Raw genomic sequence first — 17,710 nt, forward strand, 5'->3', positions numbered from 1 at the left:
ACTGTTATTGAGTAAAATTCCAACCTATATCATGATTTTGCACACATGTTCAGTTTTTCTTGTAAAATTTTGACTTTGCGTTGAGTAAAATGACGACTTTTATTATAATACTGCCAAAATTCTACCTTTTTCTTGTGAAATTGTGACCTTTTTCTTGTGAAATTCCAACTCATTTTTCACAACAAGCTTTTCTTTATATGTGCATAGTATGTATATATTATTAATGTTGTAAATACACATCTTTATGTATCTAGAAAGGCTGGTCCTGTGTGACAATCATTGGTACTTTAACTTTAACTTTAACTAAAGAGGGAGGCATTGGCCATTTTACCTCATTTTTTTAATGCCTCCAAAACCTGTAAAAAGGGTGGTCCCCACAAGTGATGGTCAAAAACTTGGTCCCCATTCCAAATGATAACATGTGTGTGTGTGTGTGTGTGTGTGTGTGTGTGTGTGTGTGTGTGTGTGTGTGTGTGTGTGTGTGTGTGTGTGTGTGTGTGTGCCTACAATGTCAGTATTCATCGTACAGATCGACATTCCTTCACTCCAGTGCAGAACTGAGAGGCAGCACATATGCACACACAGCCTCGCTCTGACATGCACGTGCTGTGTGTGTGTGTGTGTGTGTGTGTGTGTGTGTGTGTGTGTGTGTGTGTGTGTGTGTGTGTGTGTGTGTGTGTGTGTGTGTGTGTGTGTGTGTGTGTGTGTGTGTGTGTGTGTGTGGGCGGGCGGCCTGCCTCTGCTGCCACAATGTGTTAATCCGCTCGGCTGCAGATCCCAATCAGGGCGAGGGAAGGAAGAAGAGCGGTGCGGCGGAGGGAACACAAGCGAGCAAAACGCTAAAATGCCGCTGATGAATAGCCGAGGACAGGAAGGAGAAAGGAAGATGGGCGGAGAAGAGGGGCGTGCGGGGGGGGGTGGAAGCGTTTTTCTCCCGGAGGCGGCCTCGAGGAAGGTCGCGGCGAGCCTCACAGCAGACCGCTGTTACTGTAATTGTACTGTACTAGAATCGAGGGTTGATCTCGATGCCGCTACCAAAAATGTGCGTCGATGCTTTTCAAAATAAAGGGAACCACAAAACATGTATTTTAACAGAAAATCCGTACAAACCCTGTTTCCATATGAGTTGGGAAATTGTGTTAGATGTAAATATAAACGGAATACAATGATTTGCAAATCTTTTTCAACCCATATTCAGTTGAATATGCTACAAAGACAACATATTTGATGTTCAAACTCATAATTTTAATAATAATCAGAATTTCATGGCTGCAACACGTGCCAAAGTAGTTGGAAAAGGGCATGTTCACCACTGTGTTACATGGCCTTTCCTTTTAACAACACTCAGTAAACGTTTGGGAACTGAGGAGACACATTTTTGAAGCTTCTCAGGTGGAATTCTTTCCCATTCTTGCTTGATGTACAGCTTAAGTTGTTCAACAGTCCGGGGGTCTCCGTTGTGCTATTTTAGGCTTCACACATTTTCAATGGGAGACAGGTCTGGACTACAGGCAGGCCAGTCTAGTACCCGCACTCTTTTACTATGAAGCCACGTTGATGTAACACGTGGCTTGGCATTGTCTTGCTGAAATAAGCAGGGGCGTCCATGGTAACGTTGCTTGGATGGCAACATATGTTGCTCCAAAACCTGTATGTACCTTTCAGCATTAATGGCGCCTTCACAGATGTGTAAGTTACCCATGTCTTGGGCACTAATACACCCCCATACCATCACAGATGCTGGCTTTTGGACTTTGCGCCTATAACAATCCGGATGGTTCTTTTCCTCTTTGGTCCGGAGGACACGACGTCCACAGTTTCCAAAAACAATTTGAAATGTGGACTCGTCAGACCACAGAACACTTTTCCACTTTGTATCAGTCCATCTTAGATGAGCTCAGGCCCAACGAAGCCGACGGCGTTTCTGGGTGTTGTTGATAAACGGTTTTCGCCTTGCATAGGAGAGTTTTAACTTGCACTTACAGATGTAGCGACCAACTGTAGTTACTGACAGTGGGTTTCTGAAGTGTTCCTGAGCCCATGTGGTGATATCCTTTACACACTGATGTTTGGCCCAGCGGATCTCCACGCCGCCCTCCGATTGGCCGCAGCTTTTGACAGGCTCCGCCCCCACGCGCCTTCCCGAGCCGAGGACGGTGCTCTCTTTCCCATCTCCTCAACGCCTCTTAAACCACAACATGAAGTTTGAATTTGTACGTGACGTCAGCCGAAATAACTTTCAGTTTCGGTTATGCCCACGACAGTCAGCCGTGAACGGGTTCCACTCGACGTAGTTTCCTTCGTTCCGCCATGAAGGAGGCGCGGCACCTTGGTGCAGATTGTGAACTCTTCTCCCCTTTAGGTGGTTACAGTCCACATGCAAGGGGGCCGAGAGGTGCGGTGATGGAGCAGATAGGTTGGCACCACCTACAGGACCGGGTTAGAACAGGTCTACCCAGCACGTCAAGATTCTTCAAAAACAAACCCGACCGGGCGGTTTGGCAAACGGAAAGATTCTAGTAGGGTATACAGGTACTAATAGAGTATCACAGTACTAATACATTCAAAAAGGTGTAGCCAGCACTGCCTGTAGGAGGAAAACTCACCGCCGCTGTCCGTGGTGCTGAGAACGAGCACCATCATGTGCTGACGGCGAGACACAGCCGCTAGGTGATTAGATTTCACAGGTGCTACGTGCTGCTGAGCCGCATCAGAGTGATCAAAGAGCCGCATGCGGCTCCGGAGCCGCGGGTTGCCGACCCCTGGTGTATACCGTTATGGGGCTAAGTACCGTATTTTTCGGACTATAAGTCGCAGTTTTTTTCATAGTTTGGCCGGGCTCCAGTGCGACTTATATATGTTTTTTTCCTTTTTTTTAATGCATTTTCAGCAGGTGCGACTTATACTCCGGTGCGACTTATACTCCGAAAAATACGGTAAGCAATCAACCCTGCAAATGAACCCTTAGTTGTTCAGACAACGTGAGTACAAATACAGAAATTCTGCTCCCAGCAAAGCCCGATGTTGTAACACATAAATAATTTTTTTTTTAAGTATTCAATTTCTGCATCAAATGCCTCCTACAACAACACCTGAAAAGTTTTTTTTAGCTTTTTCTATATTTGGGTCTTACAGGGTTAACCAGGTTTTTAATGGTCGTATGTTTTTATGCAAAGTTTTCTCTCTCAGAACGTGACTTTTCAGTCACTCTCCAAACTTCCTCCCTCCTCCTGCACCCGGCCGCTCACTCTTAAAGACAACAGATGATTAGATTAACACGTAGCACCTGTGAAATCTAATCACCTAGCGGCTGTGTCTCGCCGTCAGCACATGATGGTGCTCGTTCTCAGCACCACGGACAGCGGCGGTGACTTTTCCTCCTACAGGCAGTGCTGGCTACACCTTTTTGAATGTATTAGTACTGTGATACTCTATTAGTACCTGTATACCCTACTAGAATCTTTCCGTTTGCCAAACCGCCCGGTTGGGTTTGTTTTTGAAGAATCTTGACGTGCTGGGTAGACCTGTTCTAACCCGGTCCTGTAGGTGGTGCCAACCTATCTGCTCCATCACCGCACCTCTCGGCCCCCTTGCATGTGGACTGTAACCACCTAAAGGGGAGAAGAGTTCACAATCTGCACCAAGGTGCCGCGCCTCCTTCATGGCGGAACAAAGGAAACTACGTCGAGTGGAACCCGTTCACGGCTGACTGTCGTGGGCATAACCGAAACTGAAAGTTCTTTCGGCTGACGTCACGTACAAATTCAAACTTCATGTTGTGGTTTAAGAGGCGTTGAGGAGATGGGAAAGAGAGCACCGTCCTCGGCTCGGGAAGGCGCGTGGGGGCGGAGCCTGTCAAAAGCTGCGGCCAATCGGAGGGCGGCGTGGAGATCCGCTGGGCCAAACTCGCCCTGGCAACACAATAGAGCGTCAGAAAGATGGCGTACAGGTGGACAGATGGCAGTGTGATGAGGGACGAGCTGATTAGTAAATTAATGTGTGTGTGCGTGTGTGTGTGTGTGTGTGTTCTTGTATTTCTACCCTTCTTGAGACATCAACAAGGAAAAGTAGCTTCCATATGAGGAGGTGTGAACAAGTGATGACATAAACCATTGCATTTTATAGAGATTCAAATACTAGAGTCCGGGAACATTGCTCCAAAGTCAGGATTTTTTTGTTGATTTAATTTACATACAAAAGTAAACGTTGACAGGTGCAAAGGCAGCAATATATGATAAAAGAAGACGGCAGCTAAAGAAGGACTTCCCTGTTCATCCCTGAAAAAACACGGCAGGTGAACAGCTGATTTTACGAATTCCGGTGACCATAGAATGAACAAATACACTACGGTAGTAAGACTATGGTGGCCATTAACAGTTAGCTTCTACAGCTGGGTTGCCCAAAGTGCGGCACAGGCGCCATCTGTGGTCACTGACTCCTTTGTCATCGGCCTTAACCACAATACAAAAAACAAAAATTAGAGATCTTATTTGGTGGTGAAATTTTGGTGAAATCTATCAAAATGAGGGTGGTCCCAAAAAGGAGGGATTTTTCAAATTGACTGTGTGTCGCTTTTAAAAGTGCTCCCCCTCTGGTCAACATATGAAATAACAAGTGTGTGTGAGAAATTGAAATGCGCTCCCTTTGGCCACAATTAATCCAAAAAATATATATATGACATACTGTAATAACTTGAAGTAAATAATGAAGATTAAAACTAATTACAAACAAAAATGTTAAAAAAAAAAAAATTAAATTAAAAGAAGTAAAAGCAGTCTTTTTCTCACAATGTGTCGACTTTTTTCTTATAAAATTGGGAACAGTTTCTCATATTTTTTCTGTTTCTGTAATATTGCAATATTTTCTCGTAAAATTATTACTTTTTTTCATGTACAATTATGACTTCCTAATGCGAAATGGCGACATTCGTCATATAAAATTCTGACTTTTCAACAATTTTTTTGTTGTTCTTGTAAAATTGTGACATTTTTTGAGTAAAATTATGACTTTTGTCATAATTTTGCCAAGTAAAATTCCGATTATTATTATGATATTGCCAAAATGTTGAAGTTTTCTTAGAAAATTGTGACTTTTGTCGGGTAAAATTACGACTCTTTCCATAAAATTTCTAATATTTTAAGCTTTTCGTGTAAAATTGCGACTGTTATTGAGTAAAATTCCAACTTTTATCATAATATTGCACACATGTTCAGTTTTTCTTGTCAAATTTTGAGTAAAATGACGACTTTTATTATAATACTGCCAAAATTCTATGTTTTTCTTGTGAAATTGTGACCTTTTTCTTGTGAAATTCCAACTCATTTTTTCACAACAAGCTTGTTTATATGTGCATAGTATGTATATATTATTAATGTTGTAAATACACATCTTTATATATCTAGAAAGGCTGGTCCTAAAGAGAAAGGTGTGTGTGTGTGTGTGTGTGTGTGTGTGTGTGTGTGTGTGTGTGTGTGTGTGTGTGTGTGTGTGTGTGTGTGTGTGTGTGTACTTATATAAATATAATGGATATATAATTGATAATTAATATAATTGGTTATTAAGAGTATGTGAAAGTTTGACTCCTACCTTGTTTACTTCCGTGACAACCTCCTCAAGGTTTTGTAATCAATCAGAAATATCAAGCAGCTAAAATGTGCCAAACATGGATAAGTGTGGAGATAGTGTTTTTCATTTTTCCCATCATGCTTTGTAATGGATTTAAATGGGTGTAAGTCGAAAAAATTTTAACGGTGCATGGGCATTTTTGATGATTTCAATCAATCATATTGTTTAATATCCAGAAATTGTGTTATATTGTTCTTTGTGTGACCATGTCTTTTGGCATTTTTTTTTTTTTTTTTTTGCACCATGACTAGGGAAGGTTGTTTGCATTGGATCATGTAAGTAAAAGCTGCTCTTCGTGTCATGATCTATGACCTGGATCATGTTTTGCTTAGTCATTTTTTGTTAGTTTTGGACTCTCTCAGTTCCTGTTTTGTGCACTCCTGGATTTGTTTTGGTCACCATGGGTACTGATTGGTTTCACCTGCCTCTGGTTAGTGTTCGGGACGTTCACCTGCTGCCGGGCACTAATCAGAGAGCTATTTATTCGCGTTGCTCGGACGTAGGGAGAAGTACAGAGCAGTTACGTCTCCCAGTCATACTTGCCAACCCTTCCGATTTTCCCGGGAGACTCCCGAATTTCAGTGCCCCTCCAGAAAATCTCCCAGGGCAACCATTCTCCCGAATGTCTCCCGATTTCCACCCAGACAACAATATAGGGGGCGTGCCTTAAAGGCACTGCCTTTGTGTGCCGGCCCAATCACATAATATCTACGGCTTTTCACACACACAAGTGAATGCCAGCATACTTGGTCAACAGCCATACAGGTCACACTGAGGGTGGGCATATAAACAACTTTAACACTGTTACAAATATGCGCCACACTGTGAACCCACACCAAACAAGAATGACAAACAGATTTCGGGAGAACATCCGCACCGTAACACAACATAAACACAACAGAACAAATACCCAGAACCCCTTGCAGCACTAACTCTTCCGGGACGCTACAATATACACCCCCCCCCCCCCCCCCCCCCGCTACCCCCTAACTTGAGTTGATTTATTTTGGAAAACCTTGTTACATTGTTTAATGCATCGCAACAAAATTAGGCATAATAATGTGTTAATTCCACGACTGTATATATCGGTATCGGTTGATATCGGAATCGGTAATTAAGAGTTGGACAATATCGGAATATCGAATATCGGCAAAAAAGCCATTATTGGACATCTCTAGTTGGAATTGGGGGTTAAATCACCAAAAAAAAATAATTCCCGGGCGCGTCCACGGCTGCTGCTCACTACTCCCCTCACCTCCCAGGGGGTGATCAAGGGTGATGGGTCAAATGCAGAGTATATTTAGGCATAATAATGTGTTAATTCCACGACGGTATATATCGGTATCGGTTGATATCGGAATCGGTAATTAAGAGTTGGACAATATCGGAATATCGAATATCGGCAAAAAAGCCATTATCGGACATCTCTAGTTGGAATAGGGGGTTAAATCACCAACAAAAATTATTCCCGGGCGCGTCCACCGCTGCTGCTCACTACTCCCCTCACCTCCCAGGGGGTGATCAAGGGTGATGGGTCAAATGCAGAGTATATTTAGGCATAATAATGTGTTAATTCCACGACTGTATATATCGGTATCGGTTGATATCGGAATCGGTAATTAAGAGTTGGACAATATCGGAGTATCGAATATCGGCAAAAAAGCCATTATCGGACATCTCTAGTTGGAATTGGGAGTTAAATCACCAAAAAAAATTATTCCCGGGCGCGTCCGCCGCTGCTGCTCACTACTCCCCTCACCTCCCAGGGGGTGATCAAGGGTGATGGGTCAAATGCAGAGTATATTTAGGCATAATAATGTGTTAATTCCACGACTGTATATATCGGTATCGGTTGATATCGGAATCGGTAATTAAGAGTTGGACAATATCGGAATATCGAATATCGGCAAAAAAGCCATTAAAGTTAAAGTCAAAGTTAAAGTCCCAATGATTGTCACACACTAGGTGTGGTGAAATGTGTCCTCTGCATTTGACCCATCCCCTTGATCACCGCCTGGGAGGTGAGGGGAGCAGTGGGCAGCAGCGGTGCTGCGCCCGGGAATCATTTTTGGTGATTTAACCCCCAATTCCAACCCTTGATGCTGAGTGCCAAGCAGGGACGTAATGGGTCCCATTTTTATAGTCTTTGGTATGACTCGGCCGGGGTTTGAACTCACAACCTACCGATCTCAGGGCGGACACTCTAACCACTAGGCCACTGAGTAGGTGGATTATCGGACATCTCTAGTTTGAATTGGGGGTTAAATCACCAAAAAACATGATTCCTGGGCGCGTCCACCGCTGCTGCTCACTACTCCCCTCACCTCCCAGGGGGTGATCAAGGGTGATGGGTCAAATGCAGAGTATATTTAGGCATAATAATGTGTTAATTCCACGACTGTATATATCGGTATCGGTTGATATCGGAATCGGCAATTAAGAGTTGGACCATATCGGAATATCGGATAACGGCAAAAAAGCCATTATCGGACATCTCTAGTTAGAATTGGTGGTTAAATCACCAAAAAAAAATTATTCCCGGGCGTGGCCACCGCTGCTGCTCACTGCTCCCCTCACCTCCCAGGGGGTGATCAAGGGTGATTGGTCAAATGCAGAGAATAATTTCGCCACACCTAGTGTGTGTGTGACAATCATTGGCACTTTAACTTTAACTTATAATTGGTCATAGGACTGAATTACTGAAGTTGTCCACAAGATGGCGATAAAGCAGCATATAAATTAACCCTTAAAATGAACCGAGGCCAAATTTCTGCTTAAACTCGCGACGTCTCGCGAATTGAAGACGCCAGCGGACCGTAGTTTAGACACCGCTGCTTAACACTGTGTTCCTTTCAATAATATACATCTTTTTTTTCTTTTTTTCTTTTTTTGAGCCAAGGCACATTTTTTGCGTTGAAAAAATCCAGAGGCACACCACCAGCAGAAATTATTAAAAAAACGAAACTCAGTTGACAGTAAAAAGTCATTGTCGCAATTGTTGGAAATGAATTCAAACCATAACCAAGCATGCATTACTATAGCTCTTGTCTCAAAGTAGGTGTACTGTCACCACCTGTCACATCCCGCCCTTGTCTTGCGCTCCTATTTTGGTGTTGATTGTCATGTACGGATGTACTTTGTGGACGCCGTCTGCTCCACACGCTGTAAGTCTTTGCTGTCGTCCAGCATTCTGTTTTTATTTACTTTGTAGCCAGTTCAGTTTTAGTTTCGTTCTGCATAGCCTTCCCTAAGCTTCAATGCCTTTTCTTAGGGGCACTCGCCTTTTGTTTATTTTTGGTTTAAGCATTAGACACTTTTTTTTACCTGCACACTGCCTCCCGCTGTTTTTCGACATCTACAAGGCAATTAGCTACCGGCTGCCACCTACTGATATGGAAGAGTATTACACGGTTACTCCGCCGCGCTCTAGACTACACTGACACTCAACAACAACACATCATTTGCAGACTATAATTACGGTATTTTCCGCACTATAAGGCGCACCGGATTATAAGACGCACCTTCAATGAATGGCCTATTTTAAAACGTTGTTCATATATAAGGCGCACCGGATTATAAGGCGCACCTTCAATAAATGGCCTATTTTAAAACTGTGTTCATATATAAGGCGCACCGCATTATACGGCGCATAGAATAGATTGGTCCAAATATATTGGTCCAAATAACATTGGTCCAAATATACATACTTGCCAACCCTCCCGGATTTTCCGGGAGACTCCCGAAATTCAGCGCCTCTCCCGAAAACCTCCCGGGACAAATTTTCTCCCGAAAATCTCCCGAAATTCAGGCGGACTCAGGTCCTCCACAATATAAAAAAGCGTACCTGCCCGATCACGTTATAACTGTAGAATGATCGAGGGCGAGTTCTTGGTTTCTTATGTGGGTTTATTGTTAGGCAGTTTCATTAACGTCTTCCCAGCGTGGCAACAACACACAACAACAGCAGTCACTTTTTTGTATACTGTAAAGCAGTTGGTCTGCCGTAAACAGCAATGTTGTGACACTCTTAAACAGGACAATACTGCCATCTAGTGCATTTGATGAAAGCACTTTTGTGCATGCCACACAGCAATGCATCATCAGAGCATGGTTGGAAAAATAGTGACAGAGAATAGAACAAGGATGGACAATTCAACCCTTAACTCAACAATGAGTAGATGAGTGTTATGTGTGTGTATATGTGTAAATAAATGAACACTGAAATTCAAGCATTTATTATATATATATATATATATATATATATATATATATATATATATATATATATATATATATATATATATATATATATATATATATGTGTATATATATATATATATATATATATATATATATATATATATATAGCTAGAATTCATTGAACGTCAAGTATTTCTTTTATATATATATATATATATATATATATATATGAAATACTTGACTTGGTGAATTCTAGCTGTAAATATACTCCTCCCCTTTTAGCCACGCCCCCGTCCCACCCCGACCACGCCCACCCCCTTCCCCCACCTCCCGAAATCGTAGGTCTCAAGGTTGGCAAGTATGCAAATATAAGGCGCACCGGATTATAAGGCGCACTGTCAGCTTTTGAGAAAATTGGAGGTTTTTAGGTGCGCCTTATAGTGCGGAAAATACGGTACTGGTTTGCAAAAAATATTTTTTACCCCAAATAGGTGAAATTAGATCATCTCTCACGGCACACCGGATTGTATCTCACGGCACACTAGTGTGCCGCGGCACAGCGGTTGAAAAACACTGATCTAATAATAGAAAAGCGCTATATAAAATCGAATCCATTATTATTATTATTATTCATCCATCCATCCATTTCCTACCGCTTGTCTCTTTCGGGGTCGCGGGGGCTGCTGGAGCCTATCAATGCATGATAATTGGTCATAGGCCTGAATTACTCAAGTTGTCCACACGATGGCGATAAAGCAGCATATAAATGAACCGAGGCCAGATTTCTGCTTAAACTCGCGACGTCTCGGGAAATGAAGACGCCAGCGGGCCGTAGTTTGGACACTTTACACTGTGATCCTGTCAATAATATACCGTAATATCAAATAACTGAAATGTTGATATTTTTATTTGGGAATCGATATCAGAGCGTAACGACCTGGTATCGGCGGTTTCCACTGTAGTCAGGATTTGATTTAGCGTTGCTCATGCGAGTGAGCACGCTGTGTGTTACTTAAACACGATGACTCATCATAATAACAAAGCTGTCCTTCAATTGACAGAACGGAGCGTTCGTGTGTGTGTGCGTGTCGTCACGGAGTCTTTATGTCATTGAGACCCGAAGGAAAGTCCGGGAGCCCTCTTAGTCGCCACGCTACATTTGTGTTGAGGCGGTTCTATCCCAGGCAGGGACACGCCGATTTTGTGTTTTCCACGACAAAGTGCGTACACGCCATACCCTCATCTCCCGCTCGTTAATGAGCCTTCTATCAATGCAGGCGTGTTTTTATTCCCACCAAAAAGGAAGTCTCATTACGTGGGTTCACGCCCTTCACCTTGCTGTTCTTACCTGACGGGAGGCTTGAAGGTTAAGTGGAGGCCATCCATCACTTCCTGTCGCCTCCTCTTCCTCCTCGCCTGAATTGCACGAGCTTGAGTCATCCACAACTTGCCTTCAGTGGAGACGCCGCAGCGGGAGTCCAGTTTTAATCGTCGTGCGCTCGTCAATTAGCCGTGGGACGCTGTGTGTGTCCTGTTGTGTCGACCAGCTCTTCCTCCCAGGGAATCTAAGTTACTCGTCAATCCCAAGTTCTTTCGATGACATATATGCTGAGTAAGAAGGACCATCAAGACAGAATAGGAATATTACCAAGTTTTACTGAAATTTCAGGAGATCAGCTTAACCAATACATTCATATCGGCTACTCTCGTTGATCTAACACTCAAACGGAAGAGCCAACTTCTTGCACACGGAAGAGCCAACTTCTTGCACACAAAGAAAACTCCCACCTCTCCCTCTCGCAACACTGATAAGGAAGAATTGAGGGTTGTATTCACATTCCGATAGTTTAAGACACTAAACAGACCTCTGAAGACAAGAGAAACTGGTAGAATATACAAAGGAAAAGTACTATATGCTCTAAACATGGCTATGTAAAAAGAAAGAACTCTTAAACATAAATGCATTCTCCACAGTCCCCACATCGCCGCCATCGGAGTAAAAAAGATGTTCATTCTCGGGATACACAAACATCCAATTGTAGCAAGGTTTGATTGCTGTTGGATGATGAAGAAGTCAATCAATTATGGAATAACCTTTTGTATTTTTTTTAGTGTTGGACTCATTTAAGTTCAAGTTCAAGTTAAAGTGCCACTGTGAAGGCGACATTAATGCTGAAAGGTACATACAGGTTTTGGAGCAACATATGTTGCCATCCAAGCAACGTTACCATGGACGCCCCTGCTTATTTCAGCAAGACAATGCCAAGCCACGTGTTACATCAACGTGGCTTCATTGTAAAAGAGTGTGGGTACTAGACTGGCCTGCCTGTAGTCCAGACCTGTCTCCCATTGAAAATGTGTGGCGCATTATGAAGCCTAAAATAGCACAACGGAGACCCCCGGACTGTTGAACAACTTAAGCTGTACATCAAGCAAGAATGGGAAAGAATTCCACCTGAGAAGCTTAAGAAATGTGTCTCCTCAGTTCCCAAACGTTTACTGAGTATTGTTAAATGGAAAGGCCATGTAACACAGTGGTGAACATGCCCTTTCCCAACTACTTTGGCACGTGTTGCAGCCATGAAATTCTAAGTTAATGATTATTTGCAAAAAAAATATCTTTGTAGCCCATTCAACTGAATATGGGTTGAAAATGATTTGCAAATCATTGTATTCCGTTTATATTTACATCTAACACAATTTCCCAACTCATATGAAAACGGGGTTTGTAGTTTATGCTAAGTGTTAGTTTAGCTCCAAGTGCGATCAGCGCGTTGTGCCTTCGTCTTGTTTTCCGTTTTTTTTGTGGTACTTTGAGTTTTGAGAAGATTAATAAATATGTTCCTACTTGCACGCCTTGTCCGGAATAGTCCGTTTGCATCCCGGGAGAACAAACCTCGCAGTAAGCTGCAAAATCCCCGCCGTGACAAAAATAGGATAAGGAAAAAGATCACCGTCTAGATTTTCGAGCATTCGTTACTTTTCTAGTTTTTAATGGATTTCCGGACCTCAGACGAAGTCCTTTTCTATTTCCTGGCTTAAGCAAACCACGTTGGGTCTGCGGTCGTAAACCCACCAGGGCAAAACCTTCTAAACGCCAAAATCTCGTTTAGTTGAATCCTCTAAAAGAAAGAGCTTGTTTGCAGCAGTGGGCTGACCTATGACCCAGATGCGTCATAGGTGCACCTTGGTTCATCTTTGAACAGCGTTGTGACACCAACACCGTGTGCACTTTGGTTCGACCAAGATTCCTGTTCCTCCGCTTGTGTTCTGTAAATTGCAAAACTTCCTCCATTTAGTTCATTCCCTTTCGACCTCTGAGTCCACTGAGTTCTTCACATTTTTACTTTAAGTTGCGTTTCCCCGTCGTCGGGGCTAAAATGTTCCGTTTTGATATTTCCTGCGTAGGCGCGGACGACTTCAGCAGGTCTTGGGGGTGTCCAAACCTTTTCCAGCGAGGGTTGCTCACAGAAAAATGTACCACTTTATTACATTTTCCACATTCAAGATACTAAAACCAACACAATGTAGGTCCAAAGACCACAGTCGTCAGCCATTTGGCTTTATAGTGTCCGATATTTACGGGGAATTTGGGCCAGTTCCATTTCGGGTTGCGCAATTTAGACAAAGTTGTCATAGTTATAATAATAATAATAATAGATTTTATTTGTAAAAAGCACTTTACATTGAGTAAACAACCTCAAAGTGCTACAGTGTATTAAAAAATAAAAAGATAATAAAAAATAAATAAAAATAAAAATTAGAACAGCCAAGTAGCTAAAACTAGTATGCATACATTTTTTTTTTTTAAAAAGGCTTTTTTAAAAAGAAGGGTTTTTAAGCCTTTTTAAAAAAGGCTGTGTTGTATAATTTTGGTTGGGAAATGACCAAATTTCAATGGTCAAATCAATGTCAGAACCCAACATTGATTAATGGTTACAAAAAGTATGTTGTGTCAACGTTATTTTCGAGTTGTAGAATATTGGTTGGGAAATGACCAAATGTCAATGGTCAAATCAACGTCAGAACCCAGCATTGATTTAATGTTGTCAAAAAGCATGTTGTTTTAATGTTATTTTTCAGTTGTAGAATACTGGTTGGTAAATGACCAAGTTTCAATAGTCAAATCAACACCGGAGCCCAACATTGATTAAAAGTCGTCAAAAAGCATGTTGTGTCAACGTTGTATTCGTGTTGTAGAATATTGGTTAGGAAATGACCAAATTTCAATGGTTAAATCAACGTCAGGACCCAACATTGATTAATGGTTGCAAAAAGCATGTTGTTTCAACGTTAGTTTAGAGTTTTAGAATATTGGTTGGGAAATGACCAAATGTCAATGGTCAAATCAACGTCAGAACCCAGCATTGATTTAATGTTGTCAAAAAGCATGTTGTTTTAATGTTATTTTTCAGTTGTAGAATACTGGTTGGTAAATGACCAAGTTTCAATAGTCAAATCAACACCGGAGCCCAACATTGATTAAAAGTCGTCAAAAAGCATGTTGTGTCAACGTTGTATTCGTGTTGTAGAATATTGGTTAGGAAATGACCAAATTTCAATGGTTAAATCAACGTCAGGACCCAACATTGATTAATGGTTGCAAAAAGCATGTTGTTTCAACGTTAGTTTAGAGTTTTAGAATATTGGTTGGGAAATGACCAAATGTCAATGGTCAAATCAACGTCAGAACCCAGCATTGATTTAATGTTGTCAAAAAGCATGTTGTTTTAATGTTATTTTTCAGTTGTAGAATACTGGTTGGTAAATGACCAAGTTTCAATAGTCAAATCAACACCGGAGCCCAACATTGATTAAAAGTCGTCAAAAAGCATGTTGTGTCAACGTTGTATTCGTGTTGTAGAATATTGGTTAGGAAATGACCAAATTTCAATGGTTAAATCAACGTCAGGACCCAACATTGATTAATGGTTGCAAAAAGCATGTTGTTTCAACGTTAGTTTAGAGTTTTAGAATATTGGTTGAGAAATGACCAAAATTCAGTGGTCAAATCAACGTCACAACCTGACATTGATTAAACGTTGCAAAAAGTATGTTGTTTCAACGTTATTTTTGAGTTGTAGAATATTGTTTGGGAACTAACCAAATTTCAATGGTCGAATCAACGTCACAACCTGACATTGAATGAACATCGTCAAAAAGTATGTTGTTTCAACGTTATATTTGTGTTGTAGAATATTGGTTGGGAAATGACCAAATTTCAATGGTCAAATCAACATCAGGACCCAACATTGATTAATGGTTGCAAAAGTATGTTTTTTCAACGTTATTTTTGAGTTGTAGAATATTGTTTGGGAACTAACCAAATTTCAATGGTCGAATCAACGTCACAACCTGACATTGAATGAACGTTGTCAAAAAGCATGTTGTTTCAACGTTGTATTTGTGTTGTAGAATATTGGTTGGGAAATGACCAAATTTCAATGGTTAAATCAACGTCAGAACCCGACATTGATTAAACGTTGTCAAAAAGTATGTTGTTTCAATGTTATTTTTGAGTTGAAGAATATTGGTTGGGAAATGACCAAATTTCAATGGTCGAATCAACGTCACAACCTGACATTGAATAAACATTGTCAACAAGCATGTTGTTTCAACGTTGTATTTGTGTTGTAGAATATTGGTTGGGAAATGACTAAGTTTCAATTGTCGAATCAACGTCAGGACCAAACATTGATTAATGGTTGCAAAAAGTATGTTGTTACAACGTTATTTTTTAGTTGTAGAAATGCAGTGGTCAAATCAACGTCACAACCTGACATTGATTAAAAGTTGCAAAAAGCATGTCGTTTCGGTGTTATTTTTGAGTTGTAGAATATTGGTTGGGAAATGACCAAATTTCAATGGTCAAATCAACGTCACAACCTGACATTGAATGAACGTCGTCAAGAAGCATGTTGTTTCAACGTTGTATTTGTGTTGTAGAATATTGGTTGGGAAATGACCAAATTTCAATGGTCAAATCAACACCGGAGCCCAACATTGATTAAAAGTTGTCAAAAAGCATGTTGTTTCAACGTTGTGTTTGTGTTGTAGAGTTTTGGTTGGGAAATGACCAAATTTCAATGGTCAAATCAACGTCAGGACCCAACATTCATTAAAAGTCGTCAAAAAGCATGTTGTTTCAACGTTATTTTTGAGTTGTAGAATATTGTTTGGGAACTAACCAAATTTCAATGGTCGAATCAACGTCACAACCTGACATTGATGAAAAGTTGCAAAAAGCATGTTGTTTCGATGTTATTTTTGAGTTGTAGAATATTGGTTGGAAAATGACTAAATTTCAATGGTCAAATCAACGTCACAACCTGACATTGATGAAAAGTTGCAAAAAGCATGTTGTTTCAATGTTAGTTTAGAGTTGTAGAATATTGGTTGGGAAATGACCAAAATTCAGTGGTCAAATCAACGTCACACCTTGACATTGATTAATGGTTGCAAAAAGTATGTTGTTTCAACGTTATTTTTGAGTTGTAGAATATTGGTTGGGAAATGACCACATTTCAATGGTCAAATCAACGTCAGAACCCGGCATTGATTAAATGTCGTCAAAAAGCATGTTGTTTCAATGTTATTTTTCAGTTGTAGAATATTGGTTGGGAAATGACCAAATTTCAATGGTCAAATCAAATGAAAATAAAGTTTCTCAGTTCGAAAATTAAGTATCTTGTCTTTGCAGTCTATTCAATTGAATATAAGTGTAAATATTGACTTTCTGTGTTGGTTTTGAATATTTTGGACCATGGGTGGGAAAATGACTGTCCCATCACTTCCATTCTGCTATTTTACTGCAAATTTCCGACTTTGTGGAATATCTCCGGTCTCGTTTGCTGTGCAAGGTGGCTGCTTTTATTAATCCCTTGATTGATTGATTGATTGATTGGGAATTGTATTAGTAGATTGCACAGTACAGTCCATATTCCGTACAATTGACCACTAAATGGTGACACCCGAATACGTTTTTCAACTTGTATAAGTCGTAGTCCACGAGAGAGGGGGCGATTGTACAAATGAGAAGCCTGTGGATCGTTTTTGAGTCTTGGTGTTTTGGTTGTCGTTTATACGGAATGGCGCCTGGCCTGAGCCAGGTACCGTGTCCGGCCGGGGACCGGTGCGCCACACGGCTTGTTGATAAAAGTCCTAGTCCAAGCAAATGTGTGTAAAATGTGCTTCCTCCTCCTCCTCTCTGACTGCCTCAGACGTTGCGAAAGAAAGGCTTTAACGGCTGCAACAGCCCCGAGCCCGACGGCGACGACTCCATCGACCAAAGTCCGCTAAACGACGACAAGTACCGCAAGACCGAGGACCTGGACAGCCTCTTCAAGCGCTACGGCGTGAGTACCATCACACTCTTGTCACGTTGTCTAACCCCGCCTCTCTCTTCTTCTTCTTCTTCTTCTTCTTCTTCTTCTTCTTCTTCTTCTACTATCCACTTCCTCCTCCTCCTCCTCTTCTGTTGCCGGGGCAATGAAGGCTCTGAACAAGAAAGAGCACCGGGACTCTGAGAGCCCAGACCCCGAGGAGCCCTTCTCCCTCACGCCCCGCACTGAGGAGAAATACAAAAAAATTGACGAGGAGTTTGATAAAATGATGCAGAACTATAGGCTGTCAGTGAGTACCGCCATGCCTCTGTGTAACCCCGCCCCTTACCCCTCTTCATGCTGCCTCCGCCGCTGACCGGGTTTCCGGCGGTTTTCCGGACTGCCGAGGGCGGCCGCTGACTACTCACAGAGCACTGGCATTCACCATCCTCACTCCCCCGTCCTGGTCCACGTAACCCCTCACCCGGCACATCACCCCGCTAACGGTGTGTGACTGAGACCCCGCAGCGGTCCTCTCTTTAGGAACGTACTCTTATTATTCC

The 17,710-nt window shown here is 41.7% G+C and overlaps 1 protein-coding gene across 6 annotated transcripts in view; it reads left to right on the forward strand.

Annotated features, from left to right (window-relative positions):
* mef2d (myocyte enhancer factor 2d) overlaps positions 1 to 17,710 on the forward strand; it is a 318,806-nt gene that overhangs the window by 208,656 nt on the left and 92,440 nt on the right. For 3 of the 6 annotated variants that reach the window (XM_061957007.2, XM_061957034.2, XM_061957026.2), the window contains exon 4: positions 17,320 to 17,457. In XM_061957007.2, the coding sequence (XP_061812991.1) occupies positions 17,320 to 17,457 (138 nt within the window). Of the gene's footprint in view, positions 1 to 17,045; positions 17,181 to 17,319; positions 17,458 to 17,710 lie in introns of all 6 variants that reach the window. The other 3 variants (XM_061957047.2, XM_061957018.2, XM_061957041.2) reach the window with 1 other exon arrangement.

The sequence above is a fragment of the Nerophis lumbriciformis genome, linkage group LG04 (genome assembly GCF_033978685.3).
Source record: "Nerophis lumbriciformis linkage group LG04, RoL_Nlum_v2.1, whole genome shotgun sequence".
Classification (NCBI taxonomy): Eukaryota; Metazoa; Chordata; class Actinopteri; order Syngnathiformes; family Syngnathidae; genus Nerophis; species Nerophis lumbriciformis.